General features: G+C 39.9%; 1 protein-coding gene across 4 annotated transcripts in view; it reads right to left on the bottom strand.

Moving 5' to 3' along the window:
- Positions 1-18881, bottom strand: part of Ak1 (Adenylate kinase 1) — a 140518-nt gene that overhangs the window by 83006 nt on the left and 38631 nt on the right. The window contains exon 2 of one of the 4 annotated variants that reach the window (XM_067145211.2): positions 9165-9266. The exons of 2 other annotated variants lie outside the window; for them this stretch is intronic. In XM_067145211.2, coding sequence (XP_067001312.2) covers positions 9165-9167 — 3 coding nt within the window. In that variant the 5' untranslated portion in view covers positions 9168-9266. Of the gene's footprint in view, positions 1-9164; positions 9459-18881 lie in introns of those variants that run through there. One more of the 4 variants, XM_067145210.2, reaches the window with a different exon arrangement.

Raw genomic sequence — 18881 nt, 5'->3', positions numbered from 1 at the left:
GGTAGTGCAAATTAATTACATGACCCTTGCATAAAAGCTGTGTAATTAGGATAGATTTTCAAATTATCCAGATGGCCAGTATTGCCTGCCCGGAATGAACTCTAATTTGGTTCCTTATACATAGTTTACGTATTCATTTTTAAGCTTTGGTTTCGTGAAGAAAATAAAAGTACACTGCATCAAACAATAGATTTTAGCAGCTGATAATTGTAAGTCATTGGAGGAACATACAGAATCTAAAAATGAATAAACTGAGCGAGTTAGCCGTACGGTTACGGGCGCGCAGCAGTGAACTTGAATCCGGGAGATAGTGGGTTTGAACTCCACTGGAAGATGTTTCTCCGTGGTTTCCCATTTACACACCAGACAAATGCTGGAACTGTAAATTAATTAAGGCAACGACCACTTCCACTTCTAGCCCTTTCCTATCCCATCGTCACCAAAAGATCTGTCAGTGGCAGTACGACGTTAACCCAAATATAATAATAATAATAATAATAATAATAATAATAATAATAATAATAATAATGTAAATCCTCGATAAGATGCTGTCCGAGGGCGAACCTGAATTTCGCCTATTAAGCGGGGATAAACTGAACAATATAATTACGTAATTCGTACTGTATGTTTGTCATTGTAAAGGAGACTAAGATACTGATGTATTAATTACTGAAATACATTAATTAAATAAAATACAATATTCTATCCTCCAGACGTCGCGGCTGGAGTGACTGAATCACGATTTTTTAAATATCGTTTTTAACTTGGAACCCCAGGGGCTCTGAACATGGGAACACCTGTTGGTGGGGGTGGTAGAATATATCCCACGGTACCCCCCTGTGAATGAGGGTGGCAGAATAATGCCCACGGTATCCCCTGCCTGTCAGAAGCGACTGACTCTTACATTGGCAGCGTGAGATGGCGACCATGGGGCCCTTAGCAGAGTCCTGGCATTGCTTCTACTTGTGCCAGACTCCTCACTTTCAACTAATCTATACGATCTCACTTGGTCAACTCTTGTTCTTTATCCATTCCGACGTTATTGGGTTCACGAGGCATACGGAGTCTTTCATTTTCACGCCCTTTGTGGTAGTCTTTCTTTGAACGATACCCTCATATTTCGAAATGTCGGATCCCTTCCACTTCTTCCCTCTGATCAGTGTTAAAAGAGGATGGTTGCCCAGTTGTACTTCCTCTTAAAACAATAATCACCACCACCACCACCACCAACCCTGTGAACCATGTGACCTTACCGCGGTGGGGAGGCTTGTGCATCGCAAGGAAGCAGATAGTTGTACTGCCTCTGAAGGCAATAACAACCAACACGATACCACCACAACAACCACAGTATCTCTTACCGATCGTAATAGGCTACTATAAGGGGCCTCAGGGCCTCTTAACTTGGGAGCGTTGATTGGCGACCACTGGGCCCATAGCTGAGTCCTGGCATTGCTTCTACTTGATTTGTGCCCGGCTCCTTACTTTCATCTCTACTATCTGACCACCCTTGGTCAACTCTTGTTCTTGTCCGACCCCGTTGGTATTAAAGTACTAGCAAGCCCTTCGTGGCCCTTGACTTCTTTGGCCGGTACCTTCACTTTTTGAAGTGCGGGCCCTTTCAATCTTTCCCTCTATTTAGTGTTATATAGAGGATTGTTGCCCAGTTGTACTTCCTCTTAAAACAATAATCGCCACCACCACTACCGCTCCTCAATTTCACTTTCCTTATTCGACCTTCCTAGATCAACTCTTGTTCTCTTCCGACCCCGACGGCATTAGGTTTGCGAGGTTAACGGTGTCTTTCATTTTCACAACCCTCGTAGTCCTATCTTTTCTTTTTCTGAGACCCTCTTCTTAATGACAAGTACTACCTCCAAAAACTGATATTGCAAAGCAAAGCAAAGCAAAGCAAAGCAAAGCAAAGGTAATGGCCCAAGAGACTGGGGTCAAAGAATACCCCCATGACAGAGAAATGAATTCTGAGACTTTGACGAAAATAACAGGAGATCGAACTAACTTCGCCAAAATTATAACCAAGCTTTGTTAATGGAGAAGGCACCTCCCTATTCACCCCCTCCCCCACCAAAGTGTTTAGAGCGGATGGTTACACTGTTGTAGTTCATCTTAAAATAGTAATCACAACCGTCCCTACATACTTTCAAAACGTACTTCGTTTTGTGGTATTTCGACAAACCAACGTTAATTTAATTTTTCTTAAACAATGAATTTAAATTCTGAACTGGCTTAGTTTCTTTTCTGTTTAGGTACAATTTATTTTGGAAATGATTTATATAGCTTTTCAGTTATCAATATTATAAACTTATATTTTGTGCAACTTATGATCACGGTAATGATATTATATTAATTGATGAAATGAAATGGCGTATGGCTCTTGTTTTTTTTAGTGCTGGAAGTGTCCGAGGACATGCAGGTCTTTTGATTTGACTCCCGTAGGCGACCTACGTGTCGTAATGAGGATGAGATGATGATGAAGACAACACATACTCCCAGCCCCCGTGCCAGCGAAATTAACCAATGACGGTTAAAATTCCCGACCCTGCCGGTAATCGAACCCGGGACCCCCGTGACCAAAGGCCAGCACGCTAACCAGTTAGCTATGGAGCCGGACATATTAACTGATTTTAAGGTATTTCGTTAACTACGTAATCTGGTTCCCCACTTCAATATTCGATACTTCCCCAGTTTCTGTTGTTGTTGCTGTTTTGCTTTACGTCGCACCGACACAGATAGGTCTTATAGCGACGATGGGACGGGGAAGGCCTAGGAATGGGAAGGAAGCGGCCGTGGCCTTAAGTTACAGCCCCAACATTTGCCTGGTGTGAAAATGGGAAAACCACGGAAAACCATATTCAGGGCTGCCGACAGTGGGATTCGAACCCACTATCTCCCGGATTTGAGCTCACAGCTGCGCGCTCCTAACCGCACGGCCAACTTGCCCGGTTCCCCAGTTTCTAAGAACAATTTTGTTGTTGTTGTTTTTTGGGTCATCAGTCCATCTCCCTGTGGGTGCGGGCGGTAGAATAATATCCACGGCATCCCCTGCCTGTCGTAACCGAGCTCGACTGCATTAGGATTCGAGGCCTAGGAAGTCTTTCATTTTCACGCCCTTCGTGGCCCTTGCCTTTCTTTGGACGATACCTTCATTTTTCGAAGTGTCGGATCCCTTCCATTTTTTCCTCTCTGATTAGTGTTATATAGAAGATGGTTGCCTAGTTGTACTTCCTCTTAAAACAATAATCACCACCACCTAGTAACAATATCCTACTTCTTTTAAGACCTCATTTCCTAATCTAATATTTCCTGCAACACCTAACTTCGTTCAGACTGCACTTCATTACTTTTGTTTGGGATTTGTTTATTTTCTTCTTGTACTGCATCTCCAATACTGTGCACATATCATTCAGATCTCCTGCAGACTCGGATAAAATAACCATATGTTCGGTAAATCTCAGAGGTATGATTTCCTCTCATTGGATTTTGATTTTGATTCCTTTTCCAAACTCCTCTTTGATTTCTTTTACTGCCTATTCTATATAAACACTGAAAAGGAGTGGGGACAAACTGCAGCCTTGCTTCGGTTCTTTCTGAATTGTTGCTTCTTTTTCATAGTCTTAGATTCTTATCGCTGGAGATTGATTTTTATAGAGATTGTAGATAATTGTAGATAATTCTTATTTCCCGATCACCTTCGGAATCGCAAATAGCTTGGTCCAATCGGCAATAATATTTAGAAATGTTCTAAATATAACTTATTGAAGATTCGATGGTCTCTTATAAGAATGCAAGTAGTAAAGTGGAATGTAATGTAACAGTCCTCTCCAAGTAAGTCTGCTGTGCCAGCAATGTAAGTGCTCGCTACTTACGCTATATCAACGGTGAATAGTGGGTAGTGGCATGTGAAGTTAATTGAATAAACTTCATACTTGGTTAGTTTCATTGCTTTGGGATGTGGATAGGCCAAACATTTATCACAGGGGTTCACAGTGGGTGAGGTAGGAATGATAATATTTTCTTACATGTTTTACTACTTCTCTTTCGCCAATATTTCCCTCTGCGTGCTGGTGGTAGAATACATCCACGATATCCTCTGACTGTTGTAAGAGTCGACTACAAGGGGTACCAGGGACTTTCAACCTGGGAGTGTGGGTTGGTGATTACGGTTCCTCTATGCGAGTCTGGCATTGCTTCCACTTACTAGTGTTAGGCTCCCCAGTTTCATTTTTCCTGGCTGACCTTTCTTGGCCCACTCTTGTCCTCTTCCAAACCTATGGTGTTAGTTTGTGAGGCATCATGTATCCTACCTCCCTTGGTCAACTCTTGTTCTTTTCCGATCCCGGTGGTATTAGAGCACTTAAGGCCTAGGGAGTCTTTCATTTTCACGCCCTTCGTTGCCCTTGCCGTTCTATGGCCGATACCTTCATTTTTCGAAGTACTGTATCCCTTCCATTTTTTCTCTCTCTGATTTGTGTTATATAGAGGATGGTTGCCTAGTTGTACTTCCCCTTAAAACAATAATCACCACCACCATCACCAACTCGAAAGACCTGCACCAGGCCTCCTCGCAGGCCACAGGCCATTATTAATCTCTGAAGTGTCGGACATCTTCCATTTTTCTCTGATTAGTCCTCAAGAAGGAATGGTTGCTCAGTTGTACTTTCCCTTGAAACACCCTCTTGTGGATGGGGTGCAAAATAACATCGACCGTATAACCTGTCTGCATATTCCGAGCAGGTTGAGAGGAGAGATCACACCTGTATAATAATCAGGAATTGTGATTTTCCTATGCGAGAAATAAATAAATAAATAAATAAATAAACAAATAAACAAATAAATAAACAAATAAATAAACAAATAAATAAACAAATAAACAAATAAATAAACAAATAAATAAATAAATAAATAAACAAATAAATAAACAAATAAATAAATAAATAAATAAATAAATAAATAAATAAATAAATAAATAAATAAATAAATAAATAAATAAATAAATAAATAAATAAATAAATAAATAAATAAATAAATAAATAAATAAATAAATAAATAAATAAATAAATAAATAAATAAATAAATAAATAAATAAATAAATAAATAAATAAATAAATAAATAAATAAATAAATAAATAAATAAATAAATAAATAAATAAATAAATAAATAAATAAATAAATAAATAAATAAATAAATAAATAAATAAATAAATAAATAAATAAATAAATAAATAAATAAATAAATAAATAAATAAATAAATAAATAAATAAATAAATAAATAAATAAATAAATAAATAAATAAATAAATAAATAAATAAATAAATAAATAAATAAATAAATAAATAAATAAATAAATAAATAAATAAATAAATAAATAAATAAATAAATAAATAAATAAATAAATAAATAAATAAATAAATAAATAAATAAATAAATAAATAAATAAATAAATAAATAAATAAATAAATAAATAAATAAATAAATAAATAAATAAATAAATAAATAAATAAATAAATAAATAAATAAATAAATAAATAAATAAATAAATAATACTGGCTTTACATCCTTTACGGTTTTGGGACACATAGAGGTGCACGAATTTTGCTCCGTAAGCATCTTCAAGTACTACCAAACTGAGCTGAGATCAGAGGACCAGCGCTCTATCGGCAGAGTCAGTCCGGCTTTGACAAATTATGAGATGTATACACTGGCCATCAACATTTTTGTTATAGTAATTATGATGAACTGTTCCGAGTCGAAAAGTAGGCTTTTTTATTGTCAATAATTCTCGTCATACACGTAGGCCTGTAATATGTATCGAAAGTACGTTTTACTGGAGCAATTCAATTCGAATTAAGTCCATACTCTGTTTTTATTTACAACTGATGTGCACTTAGGACTGTCGCTCAAGTGGCAGATTCTCTATCAACAATACTCTTTAACTAACCACTCGTGTACTATGCAAGCTATGCTATTCCTACTGATTTAGTCATAATTATTTTATAACAAAGTAATATAGCCTTATTATGAATCTTTGATCTAGATGTTACTCGTTTTATACTTACAGCCCACGTCGTTTTATAACGCCATTTATGTTTAGTAGTATTAAGACATTGATCAATATTAATATTAATATTAATACATGCCATGCTAATTACTGGCAAGTCTAGCACACTGTAAGACATGGATTTGCTCAGTTCGAACACATATCCAGTTTTTACAGGTTCGAACTTACTCAAATTAAAAGAATTTTCAAACTGCTAAGAACATGGACCTTTTCTCTCGCCTTTATTCAGTATAAACGATCAGAGTACAGGAACTGAAGAACTAAACAGGAATCTTCAAAGTTCCCGGAATAAAATTATTAAAGTAAACACACTTTTGTTCTTAAATATACTGTATATTTAATTAATTTACTTATTTTAGGCCTTTGTATGTGGCGAAGACAAGGCTCATGGTTCTCTTACACAGTCACATAATTTGAAAGTTAATAAGACTGCATATGGTAGCCAGAAACTTCCTAAATTAATGGAATGAAATATCATAATATTTATTTTTAAAATTAATATTATCTGTATACAATACCTACCAATAGTTCTAAATCATACTTGTTCTTAACACTCATACAAGCTGTTCACGTATTTAAGAGGAAATCTCGACAAGATCACTTAAATGAGGCTAAAACGCTATAATATATACTGACAGGGAGAGTGTTCCATAGCCTTGCTTCAAGCACCTGGAAGGAGTGGCTGTATACAGATGAGTGATTAACTGGTATCATAAGGGTAGAAGTCTATCTGGTATTATGTCCATGGTTAAAGGAGAGAAAATTAAAATTTGAAGATAGGTATTCAGTTGTAGATTCGTTGAGAAGTCGAAATATTAGTGTCGAGTATGAAGGTATCTTAGTTTATCGCATGAAGGTATCTTAGTTTATCGATGCTCAGCCAGGTTAGCTTCTCATAATGGGAGAGATGTGTCCTAAAGTTCAAAGGAAATATAAATATTATGCAGGAGTTCATTGCCCTTTGAAGTTGCATTGTTCTGTTCTACAGTTGCATCTGTTATAACATCTGATCCCCCTGTGGGTGGGGGAGGCAGAATAACACCTACGTGTCCTGGCATTGCTTCCACTTACTTGTGCCAGGCTCCTCACTTTCATCTGTCCTTATCAACTTCTCTTGCTCTACTATTGTTCTTTTCCGACCCCGAAGATATTACGTATGGAGGCTCAGGGAGTGTTTCATTTTCACGCCCTTCGTGGCCCTTGTCTTCCTTTGGCCGATACCTTCATTTGTCGAAGTGTCGGACCCCTTGCATTTTTTTCTCTCTGATTAGTGTTATATAGAGGATGGTTGCCTAGTTGTACTTTCTCTTAAAACAATTATCACCACCACCGCCTTATAACATCTGAGTTATAAATTATTGGAAAAATGCGTGTTCGAATACCCAAAGGGAAAGAGATGGAAAGTGTCATACTGTTGTTTTGTAAGATTCACTCTTTTACGGTTTTTAATTTTATGTAAGTCCTACTTCGATCTCACCTGAAAGTCCGGTTCGTTTGTTGAATGATCAGAAGAGCGATCTTCGATCCAAATGGCCCTAGGTTCGATTCTCAACTGAACAGGGTATTTTCGACATGTCTTGATAATACTTTTAGCTCTGAGACTAGGAGTTTAGGTTAATTTTCATTCTGTTCTATTTTAACCGTAGTAAAAAAAATCTAAAAGTTTTATCAATAAAATTACAAATTGAGACAAGATCGAAAGATAAAAATCACTATTTAAATGCGGCGTTTAATAGTTGCAGACAGGACCGTTTTAAGCAAACAGCGAACCCAATGGCTGATGAGGCAAGGTTATTTACCAGGCCCCTACTCTTCTTTTTCAAAATTAATAGAAAACCTAACAACATTTCACTACTCAGCATGGGTCGGTTAAACTAACGATCATTTCCTATAAATGAAATTAATAAAACATTAATTAAGAAACAACATGGCTAGCTTTAATAAGAATTAGACATGTAATTTTACAAAACAAATTACTTTGGTGACCTAATATGGAATTTTGCCGCAACGAAATGTAAAAAAGAAAGTCGCTTTATAATGCTCGTTTTACTGTGGATGAGGAGTGAATTGTGTTAGTTTTGTTTTGAATGTCACCTTCACGTCCACCAATTGAATTGCATGGAATTTCAAAATAATAATAATAATAATACGTTATTATTTATTAATACATAATGTTATAGGTTTTATGTCCCATTATCCACTTTCATGGTTTAAGGACGCGCTGAGGTATCGAATTTGGTCCCTTTAAGCCGGTAAATCAAATGACGCGCTCCTCCTGTAGGTGAGGGCGGTAGAATAACACTCACGGTATCCCCTGCCTGTCGTAAGAGGTGACTAAAAGGACCCCAGGGGATCTGAACTTGGGAGCGTGGGTTGGCGATCACGGGGCCTTTAGCTGAGTCCTGGCATTGCTTCCACTTACTTGTGCCAGGTTCCTCACATTCATCTATCCTATCCGACCTCCCTTGGTCAACTTTTGTTCTTTTCCAACCTCGACGCTATTAGAGCATTCAAGGCCTAGGGGTGGCTTTCATTTTCATGCTATTCGTGTCCCTTGTCTTTCTTTTGCCGATATCTTAATTTTTCGAAGTGTCGGTACCTTCCATTTTTTCTCTCTAATTAATGTTGAATAGAGTATGGTTGCCAAGTGTACTTCATCCTAAAACAACAATCACCACCACCACCAGCAGCACTACCGCCGCGCATGTGACGCATTCGAGCACCTTCAAATATCACCAGAATGAGCCAGAATCGAACCTACCAACTTGGGCTCTGAAAGCTAATACAATGACTGAACACTCAGACTGGCAATATATTATTATTTAATGAGCATTAGGAACTGTGATATGGGGCTTCTCTCCCCGTCAGGAGCTAAGGAAGTTGTTGATTTGTCACTGGTTCCAGAAACAACCAATTAGAACCATATGCATTATCTCACCTTCGGAATAACATTCACAGTGCGTCAAAGAAAATACTTCCTACAATTTTTAAAAAATATATACTGAAGAGAAAGAATGGGTATACACGTATAAACAATGAGCAAGTTGATTGAATAAATGAATCAATGGTCTTTTCTCTATCACTTACCATGGCTGTAAGGACGTGTAGTTCTGGACCTGCTTCTCGGCTTCAACACTTCAGTCTGGTCGTTCCACAGGGCCACTCCTCCCCACTACACTGTACCTTACCCTGGGTCACAAGACACACCAAAACGGCGTAAAAATAAAACGAGAGCGTTGGCGCGCGTGATGTTGAGCTAAATTTGGGCAGCTCGCGTGCGATTATCCTAGCTAGAGCCAGTTGCTGAATTGAAGGACGCTTCGCGCCAAATGACTTAACAGAGCGCTAACTACCTACACTTGACAGCAGAGAAAGCAGCACCCCCTCCCCCCTCAAGGTCAGTCGTGCCGCTTCACTAGGTCATATTACATCACTTCCTTTGTCACTGAGTGATGCGACATGCATGACACTAGACGCCGGCCGTAGTGTCACGAGACATGCTTACTACTGGGTTGTGCGTGCATTGCGGGCTGCGTACAGGGAACAGAGCGAGGGGAAATTGCAGTAGCTGTAAGCTAATAGGAATGCAGTTTGAGGTAGGTTGATCCATAGTACAACAGCTTGTATCTTTACTGCACACTACTTGTGAGAAGTCCGTAGCAACCTCGGTGATCCTAGCATTGCTTCCACATATTTTTTTCCAATACGAACACTATTTGATCAAAAACATTCCAATGTATATCAAAAGCTGTCTGTCGAACACACAGGTTAAATATAAATATTATACTACAACATACCTGTAAAAAACACATTATTAAACAAAGAATGGCATCACACTGCTCAACCCCTATGCCCAGCCATTTTCTGTGTAACGTATTGCTACAGCGCAAAGCAAAAAAAAGCATCGTGTCATATCGTTACATCCCACTTCAATTTTTTAGGGGATATTTTTGTGTGATAAAGAAGTTTGCTCGCGATACAATTTCGTATACTAGGCAACAAGTTCAAAGAAATCATCACAAAAAGTAAGCCCTACTACTCAATATTTTGATGTTCATCAAGTCTTACCGTTTTGCCAGGAACTCCTGGGAAATCCTCTAAAGTCGGTGAACTATTATTTTCTTCCATTTATCAGAATAAATAGACATATACTGTACTTTCACTTACATTCACAATCAATTCTCGATCACCTCTACGTCACGTTGTTTTGGAGGGCGTACGTCATTATTATCAACCGAAACACTTTTGTTAGAATAGCTTTCAACATCGAACTCGCGGTCGTCAACATCACTGGCCCAGTCCGGTTACTTATCCGGATATAATTAATCTCGTCTGCATCTAAGCTCGTGTTCAGTCTGGGAAGCGCCATCTTACCCACCACATGGCTCCTTGAACGATGTAAACGTGAATCATAAAACTTTTTTTTTTTTTGCTAGGGGCTTTACGTCGCACCGACACAGATAGGTCTTATGGCGACGATGGGATGGGAAAGACCTAGGAGTTGGAAGGAAGCGGCCGTGGCCTTAATTAAGGTACAGCCCCAGCATTTGCCTGGTGTGAAAATGGGAAACCACGGAAAACCATTTTCAGGGCTGCCGATAGTGGGCTTGCATCCGGGAGATAGTAGGTTCGAATCATAAAACAGAAGAAGAACGTAACGCAAAGCAATCGTGGAATAACACAAAACCTTCAACACCGAGATTCTAGTAACCTTGACCGCCAGTTAGTTTCAGATGTTTCGACAGATGTCACCGAACATACGAGTCTCCTGAAGACGAGATAACTCGTCTCCCGTCCACAATGTGTTAATAGAACATCATCACAATGGAAGTTAATGCTGGAGTGGAGACAAAGCAGGTCAAAATTAAACAGCTATAAAAATACATATTATTTCTACATATTTCAGTGTGACTTGATACAGTCTGATGATGTTCTTTTAAGAACGAAAGATGTCATTCTTTGTTTAACACTGTGTATTTTTTCCCCTTGTTTAATAATATGGGTTTTTCAGGTATGTTGTAGTATAATATATTTTACATGTGTGTTCGACAGACTAAAGAGCCTTTAAGTTACATTTAACTGAGTTTACGCTGGAAAGTATGACTTTCTTCTTCTTCTTCTTCTTAATCTGCTTACCCTCCAGGGCGTGAGACATTGGGTCGGAGGATACAACTGGGAAGAATGACCAGTACCTCCCCCAGGCGTCCTCACGTGCTATGCTGAACAGGGGCCTTGTGGGGGATGGGAAGATTGGAAGGGATAGACAAGGAAGAGAGAAGGAAGCGGCCGTGGCCGTAAGTTAGATACCATCCCAGCATTTGCCTGGAGGAGAAGTGGGGAAACCACCGAAAAACACTTCCAGGATGGGTGATGTGGGAATCGAACCCACCTCTACTCATTTAATCTCCCGAGGCTGAGAGGTCCCCGTTCCAGCCTTCGTACCACTTTTCAAATTTCGTGGCAGAGCCGGGAATCGAATCCGGGCCTCCGGGGTCTTCTTTCTTAACAAACAAAAACATTCAGATAGAGACTATGCTTGTTTGTTTGTTTGTTTGTTTGTATGTGTGTGTGTTACTCTTCAATAACAATGAATCATTCTTATTGCAACTTCCAATAATAAAAATTCTTCTATAACAACATAACGCAAGGAATAGCGTCTGATACTGGATAAATAATATCAGAATCCTTGAACTTATGCTATTCAACTCCCGTTCTACTTCTCAACAACATCTACCACTGCAACCTACTCAACAGCAGGAATTACTTAAAAAAAACCAACAAAACTCAACAAAAGAACACAACATTCAATATCAAATGACTGGTGAGAAGCAAGTTTCTCTGCTTCTAATAGACCAATATTACAACTTCCTAAGCTTCGTCTAGTAAAAAAATAAAAAAATAAATATATATCGAACATGGGATGCAAAAGTGGTACAACTAAAAAAAAATACTAAATTGGAATTATTGCAGACTATCATTGACCGTGAATTTGTTTCATTATTACAAGCCTCAAACTCCCAATATAGTCCAACATAATCTCTAAGGAAAAAAACATTACAGCGATAGTGAAAATGAAATGGCGTATGGCTTTTAGTGCTGGGAGTGTCCGAGGACATGTTCGGCTCTCCAGGTGCAGGTCTTTTGATTTGACTCCCGTTAGCGACCTGCGTACAGCGATAGTGACACATGCCGAAACGTCTAGACCAAAACTTCGGTAAAGGGAATGAAGGAGCAATTTTTAAGTAACATTTTTATTAACTGAACCTCTGTCGAGCCATTTAGTACCGCTTGCTCTTTATTCCATAGATTAATCGTCTGATTTCTGCATTTCACTAATAAGGGAAGCTTTGTACTCATTTATCTCATAACTTGACTTTTTGAATTGTGCCACTACTGCAGACCATGAGCAATATGATACTGTTCCACTTAACTTAATGCGCCAAACAAACGTAACACTTCACCTCATTGAACTCCAGTAGAATAAAATTGCGGCATGTTACGGACTTACCTACTCATAACAGATACCAAGCACTAGAGCAAGTGGAAGAAGACTCGCAATAATGACGCAACTCAGGGACGTATTCCTCCTATTTTCCGTCATAGCATAAACAATTATCAACTAGTCGTAAAATACATTGAATCAATTCTGTCGGATGATTTCTCTATCCCACTCCGAGGAAATGCTATTGGCATTAACACATCAATTTAATAACTAACGTGAACTTACTACGCGTAAACATTCCGATTGAATGCGTCAACAGTACCAAGCATGTAAGTTCCCCAGGCATCAAAAACTTCCAGTTACTATCAGACACGTGCCCTATTCTCTTTCAAATGAAGACATTCTTGACGAACTGATTGCATACATTATTCAGCGATACTGAAGTTAAGAGACTCTACAAGAAAGACAGGCAGCTTACGTCAATTATTGCCTAGAACTATCTAATAATGAATCGAGACTAGAAATTCTCAACATGACTCGTCTTCTGCGATCTGTTACTAAAGGTTAAGATAGAAACACTTCAAATACAGTTCCCCAGTGCACTCGATGTCAGGTCGCATAGAAACTTACTATAGACTAGGCGTGTTCGTTGTGACTGTAAACATTACTATCAATAACACAAAACTCCAAGATCAGCCAGCAAACTTCAAGGGTTGCAATTATTACATCACTGTATCCACACGTGAACGTCAGCGGCATACTACAGCGAGGCCTGTACCGGCCCCAGACCAGTTTCCACCGCTAGCCAGCTCGTCGAGTACCGTAGGAAGATTCCAGTGCAGCTAGCGTCAACTCAGAGCGAAACAATTTCGGAGCCAGTTTACTCCCCGCTGTTGAAGTATGAGAGCAGATAAGCGAGCATGGAGGGGAAGTGCATGATGTACTACGTACTGAAGGCCAGTGGGGACACACGTTATTCTCAAACCACACGATGTTAAAATCGATATTTTCTTTCAATAAATTCACGTATCCCAAAACTTTAGTCAATCGTGAAAATGTATTTGTTCAGGGCATATTGCACACTCCTGTATATTTCCTTTGTCGTTGAATAATTTTCTTGCTCTGTTATACTTTATATTATGTGTCCTGTTCATTCCTCATGGTCCTTGCTCCGAATTATTATTATTAATTTTATTATTCACAATATGGGAACGTTATCTTCGGGCCGTTACTGCAAGTGCCACCACGGTATGCAACCCGCCTGCCCGGTGTTCCCTTCTCACGCAGCAGCCAGCCGCCCCGAGCGGAGCATATAGCGCCTGCTTCCTAGACCAACTAGTTGATTACGTCTGGTCTAGTACACGGTACCTACTGCATCAGCCTCAGACCACATCCCATCGCATGTCAACATATCCAGCACAACTGAAAGCAAGCTTCTCTCAACATCTACAACTTGCCCGCTCTCCTCGAACACGCTCAGAAGGACAGAAACCCAACAGACCCAGCCTATCCCTAATCAAAATGATTTCGTAACCACAATATTTAACGCCCTTCGTCCATTCCTAACTCCTTATATACCTCAAATATAATCCTTCCTCATAGAATTTGTAATAATATTGCTCACTAACGGCAACCCATGGTCAAAGCTTTTCCCACTTAACGCTTTAAACTAGAACGCAGAAGGTATCCCAGAGAAGATGATGATGCTTGTTGTTTAAAGGGCCTTAACATCTAGTTCATCGGTCCCTAATGGTACGAGGCGGACGACAGGATAATTAACATTTTAACATGTATCCACTTCTCAAGAAGTTTACCCAATACTAGCAGTACAGGATGGTTGCCCAGTTGTACTTCCTCTCCAAACAATATTTACCACCACTGCCAGCACTGCTGGTGACATACATCACATTACTGTCTACTATATCACAAACCTCATTGGATATCCTCGCTCACGGGCTTACGAGATGACGCATACAATTCAAGCCTGGCAAGAGCCAGATGAAGATCTTTACTGTGTGTCGACCTACATAAACTATTTGCATAAGACTATTCGGAACATCAGTAACATGGCAAAGGATCACAACTTGATCGCAGATTGAAGTGAACAAACACATCAATACGAAGGTCAACGAAGCCTACGCTAGACTGAGAAAACGGTTTCCAATCATCAATAAATAGGAAATCAAGTCTACGCGTGGACTGCACATTCAGTTTTATGTCCACTGCTCATACAGTCGCTCGCATAAGTATTCGTCCATCTGTCCTTTTCATATATTGAACACAAAAAATGCATTACAAGGTTTCGGGTACTTTTAGAAACAAATACGCAGTGAATATGCAATATATACGTACAATAATACCGGGAGAATATACCTCTTGCACGTCAATATTCTTTAATAAAAGATAATGAGTGTGGTTGGGCTAGGAAATGGCAACGTAAAAATATTCGTCCACCTTGTGCACTGGCTTTTCTAACGAACACAGCATTGAGGAAGTCAGACACATCACCAAGCTTAGTCCATCAGTGATACGGACAGTGTCAGCGAGTCAACATCTAGTGCATGCCTTGAGTATAATTGGTAAAATAAGGGAACGAACTGTTGTTGAACGCCAACAAATTATCCAATTCCACCAAATTGGTAATTCGCAACGAGTAATTGCTGAGAAAACCGGAATACCGCGAACTACAGTCGCAAGTATAATTCAGCGATATACGATCAGTGCAACTGTACTCAACAGACCAAGAACTGGCCGGCCAAGGAAGCTGACAGGACGCGAAGAGCGAAACATTATACGCACCGTCCAGAAAAATCCCCATGTGTCCGGATCTGTGCTTCGAACAGAAGTATAAACCTCCACTGGGAAGAACATCAGTACCGACACCGTACGACGTGTGTTACACAGAGCTGGTTTGCAGGGGCCTACAAGTCGGAAGAAGCCCTGGATACGTGAGGTGAACCGTAAGAAGAGGCTGGCGTTTGCCAAACAGTACGTTATGAAGCCACCAGCATTTTAGAAACGCGTGTTGGTTACGGACGAGAGCAAATTCTGTTTATTTAATTGATCTGGAAAGCGACGTATATGGGGAAAGAAGAACGCCGAGCTTCAAAGTCAAAATCTGCAACCAACCGTAAAATATGGAGGAGGTTCCATAATGGTATGCGGGTGTATGTCGGCGGCTGGAGTAGGCAACTGCCATATAATACCTGAACGGATGGATAAGATGGTGTATTTGAATATATTAAAGCAACGCTTAACACCCAGCGTAGCAAAATTAGGTCTTGGTAGTGGGTACCTCTTCCAGCAAGTTAATGACCTTAAGCACACTGCTCGGGTTGTTAGGGAATGGCTACTCTACAATACACCTCATGTGCTGCAGACACCACCCCAGTCCACAGACTTAAACCCCATAGAGCATTTATGTGCGGAATTAAAGTGTAAACTGAGCAAGCAGCGTATTCCCAATAAAGAAGCTCTGAAGCAATACTTCATGGAAGAATGGCACAAAATAGGCCCGGAAGTGACATAAAAACTTGTGACATCCGTGCCGAAACGCCTTCAAGCCATGATTGATTCCAAAGGACGCCGTACTGATACTTAGGAAATGACTGAACATTCCTTGAGTACTTATAGTGGACGAATACTTTTGCAACGTGACTTTCCTGCAAGCAGTGCGATTGTTATTTATTTGTTCCAAATGCCAGTGCTTGGGGTGCTATAAATTATGTCTTCAGCTGTTCAGATGGCAAATAAAACATACTATTACTTGCTTACATTTAACTTCTTTATTGTATTGGTGCTGTTGGGTATTGTTCTCACCTGACGAGCGGCTGTACGCTCCAGTCAGATTCATCGAGAATTAAATTCTCCATAACCACTGAACACTAAGCTGGCTCAAAAATACTTCTCCACTCTGATAAATGTTCCTGGTGCTACATATTATGAACTTGGACTAAAAACAGAAACATTTCATCAACTAAAACCTGACCCCCCCCCCCCCCCCCCTCAAGATCCCAGCAACTGATTCAGAAGATGAACAGTGTCTATGTCTTAGTTACAGTGCTTACCCCTGTGGGTGGGGGTGGTATAATAACACTGACGGATCCCTTGCCTGACGTAAGATGCGACTAAAAGGGCCCCAGGGACTCTCAACTTGAGAAAGCTGAGTTGGCGACCACGGGGCCCTTAGCTGAGTCCTGGCATTGTTTCCACTTGTGCCAGTCTCCTCACTTATATCTATCCTATCCGACCTCCCTTGGTCAACTCTTCTTATTTTTCGACCCCGACAATATTAGAGCATTCGAGGCCTAGGGAGTCTTTTATTTTCACGCTCCTCATGACCCCTGTCTTTCTTTGGCCGATATCTTCATTTTCGGCGTCTCGGATCCCTTCCATTTTTCTCTAGGATTAGTGTTGTATAGAGGATGGTTGCCTAGTTGTCCGACTCGTTGGCTGAATGGTCAGCGTACTGGCCTTCCGTTCAGAGGGGTCCCGGGTTCGATTCCCGGCCGGGTCGAGGATTTTAATCGCTTCTGATTAATTCTTCTGGCTCGGGGACTGGGTGTTTGTGTCCGTCCCAACACTCTCCTCTTCATATTCAAACAAAATACCACACACCAACCACCACAGAAACACGCAATAGTGATTACATCCCTCCATATGGGGTTGGCATCAGGAAGGGCATCCGGCCGTAAAACAGGGCTAAATCCACATATGTGTGACGCAGTTCGCACCCGTGACCTCACAGGTGTGGGAAAAATCGGTAGGGAAAGAAGAAGAAGAAGAAGAATAAGAAGAATAAGAAGATGGTTGCCTAATGTACTGCCTCTTAAAAGAATAATCACAACCATCATCAGTTTCAGTGCATCTTCAATTTCAGAAACCTGTTATAGTGCTTTGATTTTCGATATAAATCATCAGTGCAAACAAAGGTAACTTTTCATACTCAAAGATGTGCTCATTAGTTTCTCAGCGTTATCGATTTCCTGTTAGCAAATGAAAAGATCATTAAGAACAATTCGACTTAAACTAACTAATAATCTCTTAATTTCACTCGAACTGGTATCATAATAATGTTATTGTTTTTACGTTCCACTAACTGCTTTTTCCGGTTTTCGAAGACGCCAAGTTGCAGGAATTTTGTCCCGCAGGAGTTCTTTTGAGTGCCAGTAAATCAACCAACATGAGGCTGACGTATTTGAGCACCTTCAAACACCACCGCACTGAGCCAGGATCGAACTTGCTATGTTGGGCTCAGAAGGCCAATGCTCTACCGTTCGAGCTATTCAGTTCCGTTGAACTGGTAGCCATGAGGGGTCATTTGGGACTGAACTTCTAGCAATATCCTTAATTAGTTTTATTTTTATTGTTTGTAGTCTTTTTTGTTTTCTTTAATTCTGTAATCACTAATCTGATGTAGCAATAAACGAGGGTTGATTCATCAGCCATGGCAACGATTTTTATTTCCTGAAAATGTGCCAAATTCAAATACAGGGTCTCTCATATAAACTCAGACCGAACGCATGGTGTTTCTACTCTGCGCTACGGCAGCTGCTTCAGCCGAACTTGGGACGCACGTGGCCGCCCTACTTTAAGCGTGTATACAATCTTACATAACATCTTGGCTTATAAAAGACGCTGGAAATGTCGTCCTTCCTGTGTATTTGATAACCACATACTGGCTGACCAGAGTGAGTTCTGCCACTGTAATATTTCTGATTTTATTCGTAACGTTTTCTTTCAGTTTCTCCAATGTGTGAGGATTTGTTCGGTACACTTTTTATTTCAGTTTACTCCACAAGTAAAAATCACACACTGTTAGATATGGAGAACAAGGTGTAAATAGACCAGCACTGATCACCCCTCTCTGCAAACACTTTCGAGATTGTAAGAAGAGAATCTTATGAGCAGGGGCTGAATCTTGTTGAAACCACCCATGCGATTTTTCTTCTTCCGTTAATTGATGGAAGAACTGCGTCAAAATGTCATCTTGGTACCTTTGTGCATTTACAGTCGTCTTGAAAAAAAAAATAGGCCCAATTATTCGTCTTGCACTAAGAGCACACCAAACACCAATCTTCCTATCATAATGAAGGACATCGTAAACACCATTAGGATTTTCTGCATACCAATAGCAAGAGTTATGACTGCTCACAAGACCATTAAGACGAAACCAGAACTTTTACATACGAAAATGTGGTTTTGCAATGATAACTGTCTCACCTTGTTAACAGCTGACATTCAGACTGGCGACTCATGCTTGCCAGGTCGAACACGTGCAGGCTGCTTGCAAGGTCAAGAACTATGTACGCTCCTCCCATACTGCAACTGCTGTAGCCCAGAGTACAAACACCGTGGCGTTC

The sequence above is a fragment of the Anabrus simplex genome, chromosome 4 (assembly GCF_040414725.1).
Source record: "Anabrus simplex isolate iqAnaSimp1 chromosome 4, ASM4041472v1, whole genome shotgun sequence".
Taxonomy (NCBI): Eukaryota; Metazoa; Arthropoda; class Insecta; order Orthoptera; family Tettigoniidae; genus Anabrus; species Anabrus simplex.
The sequence above is the reverse complement of the archived record's forward strand: the minus strand, read 5'-3'. Positions and strand labels throughout refer to the sequence as shown.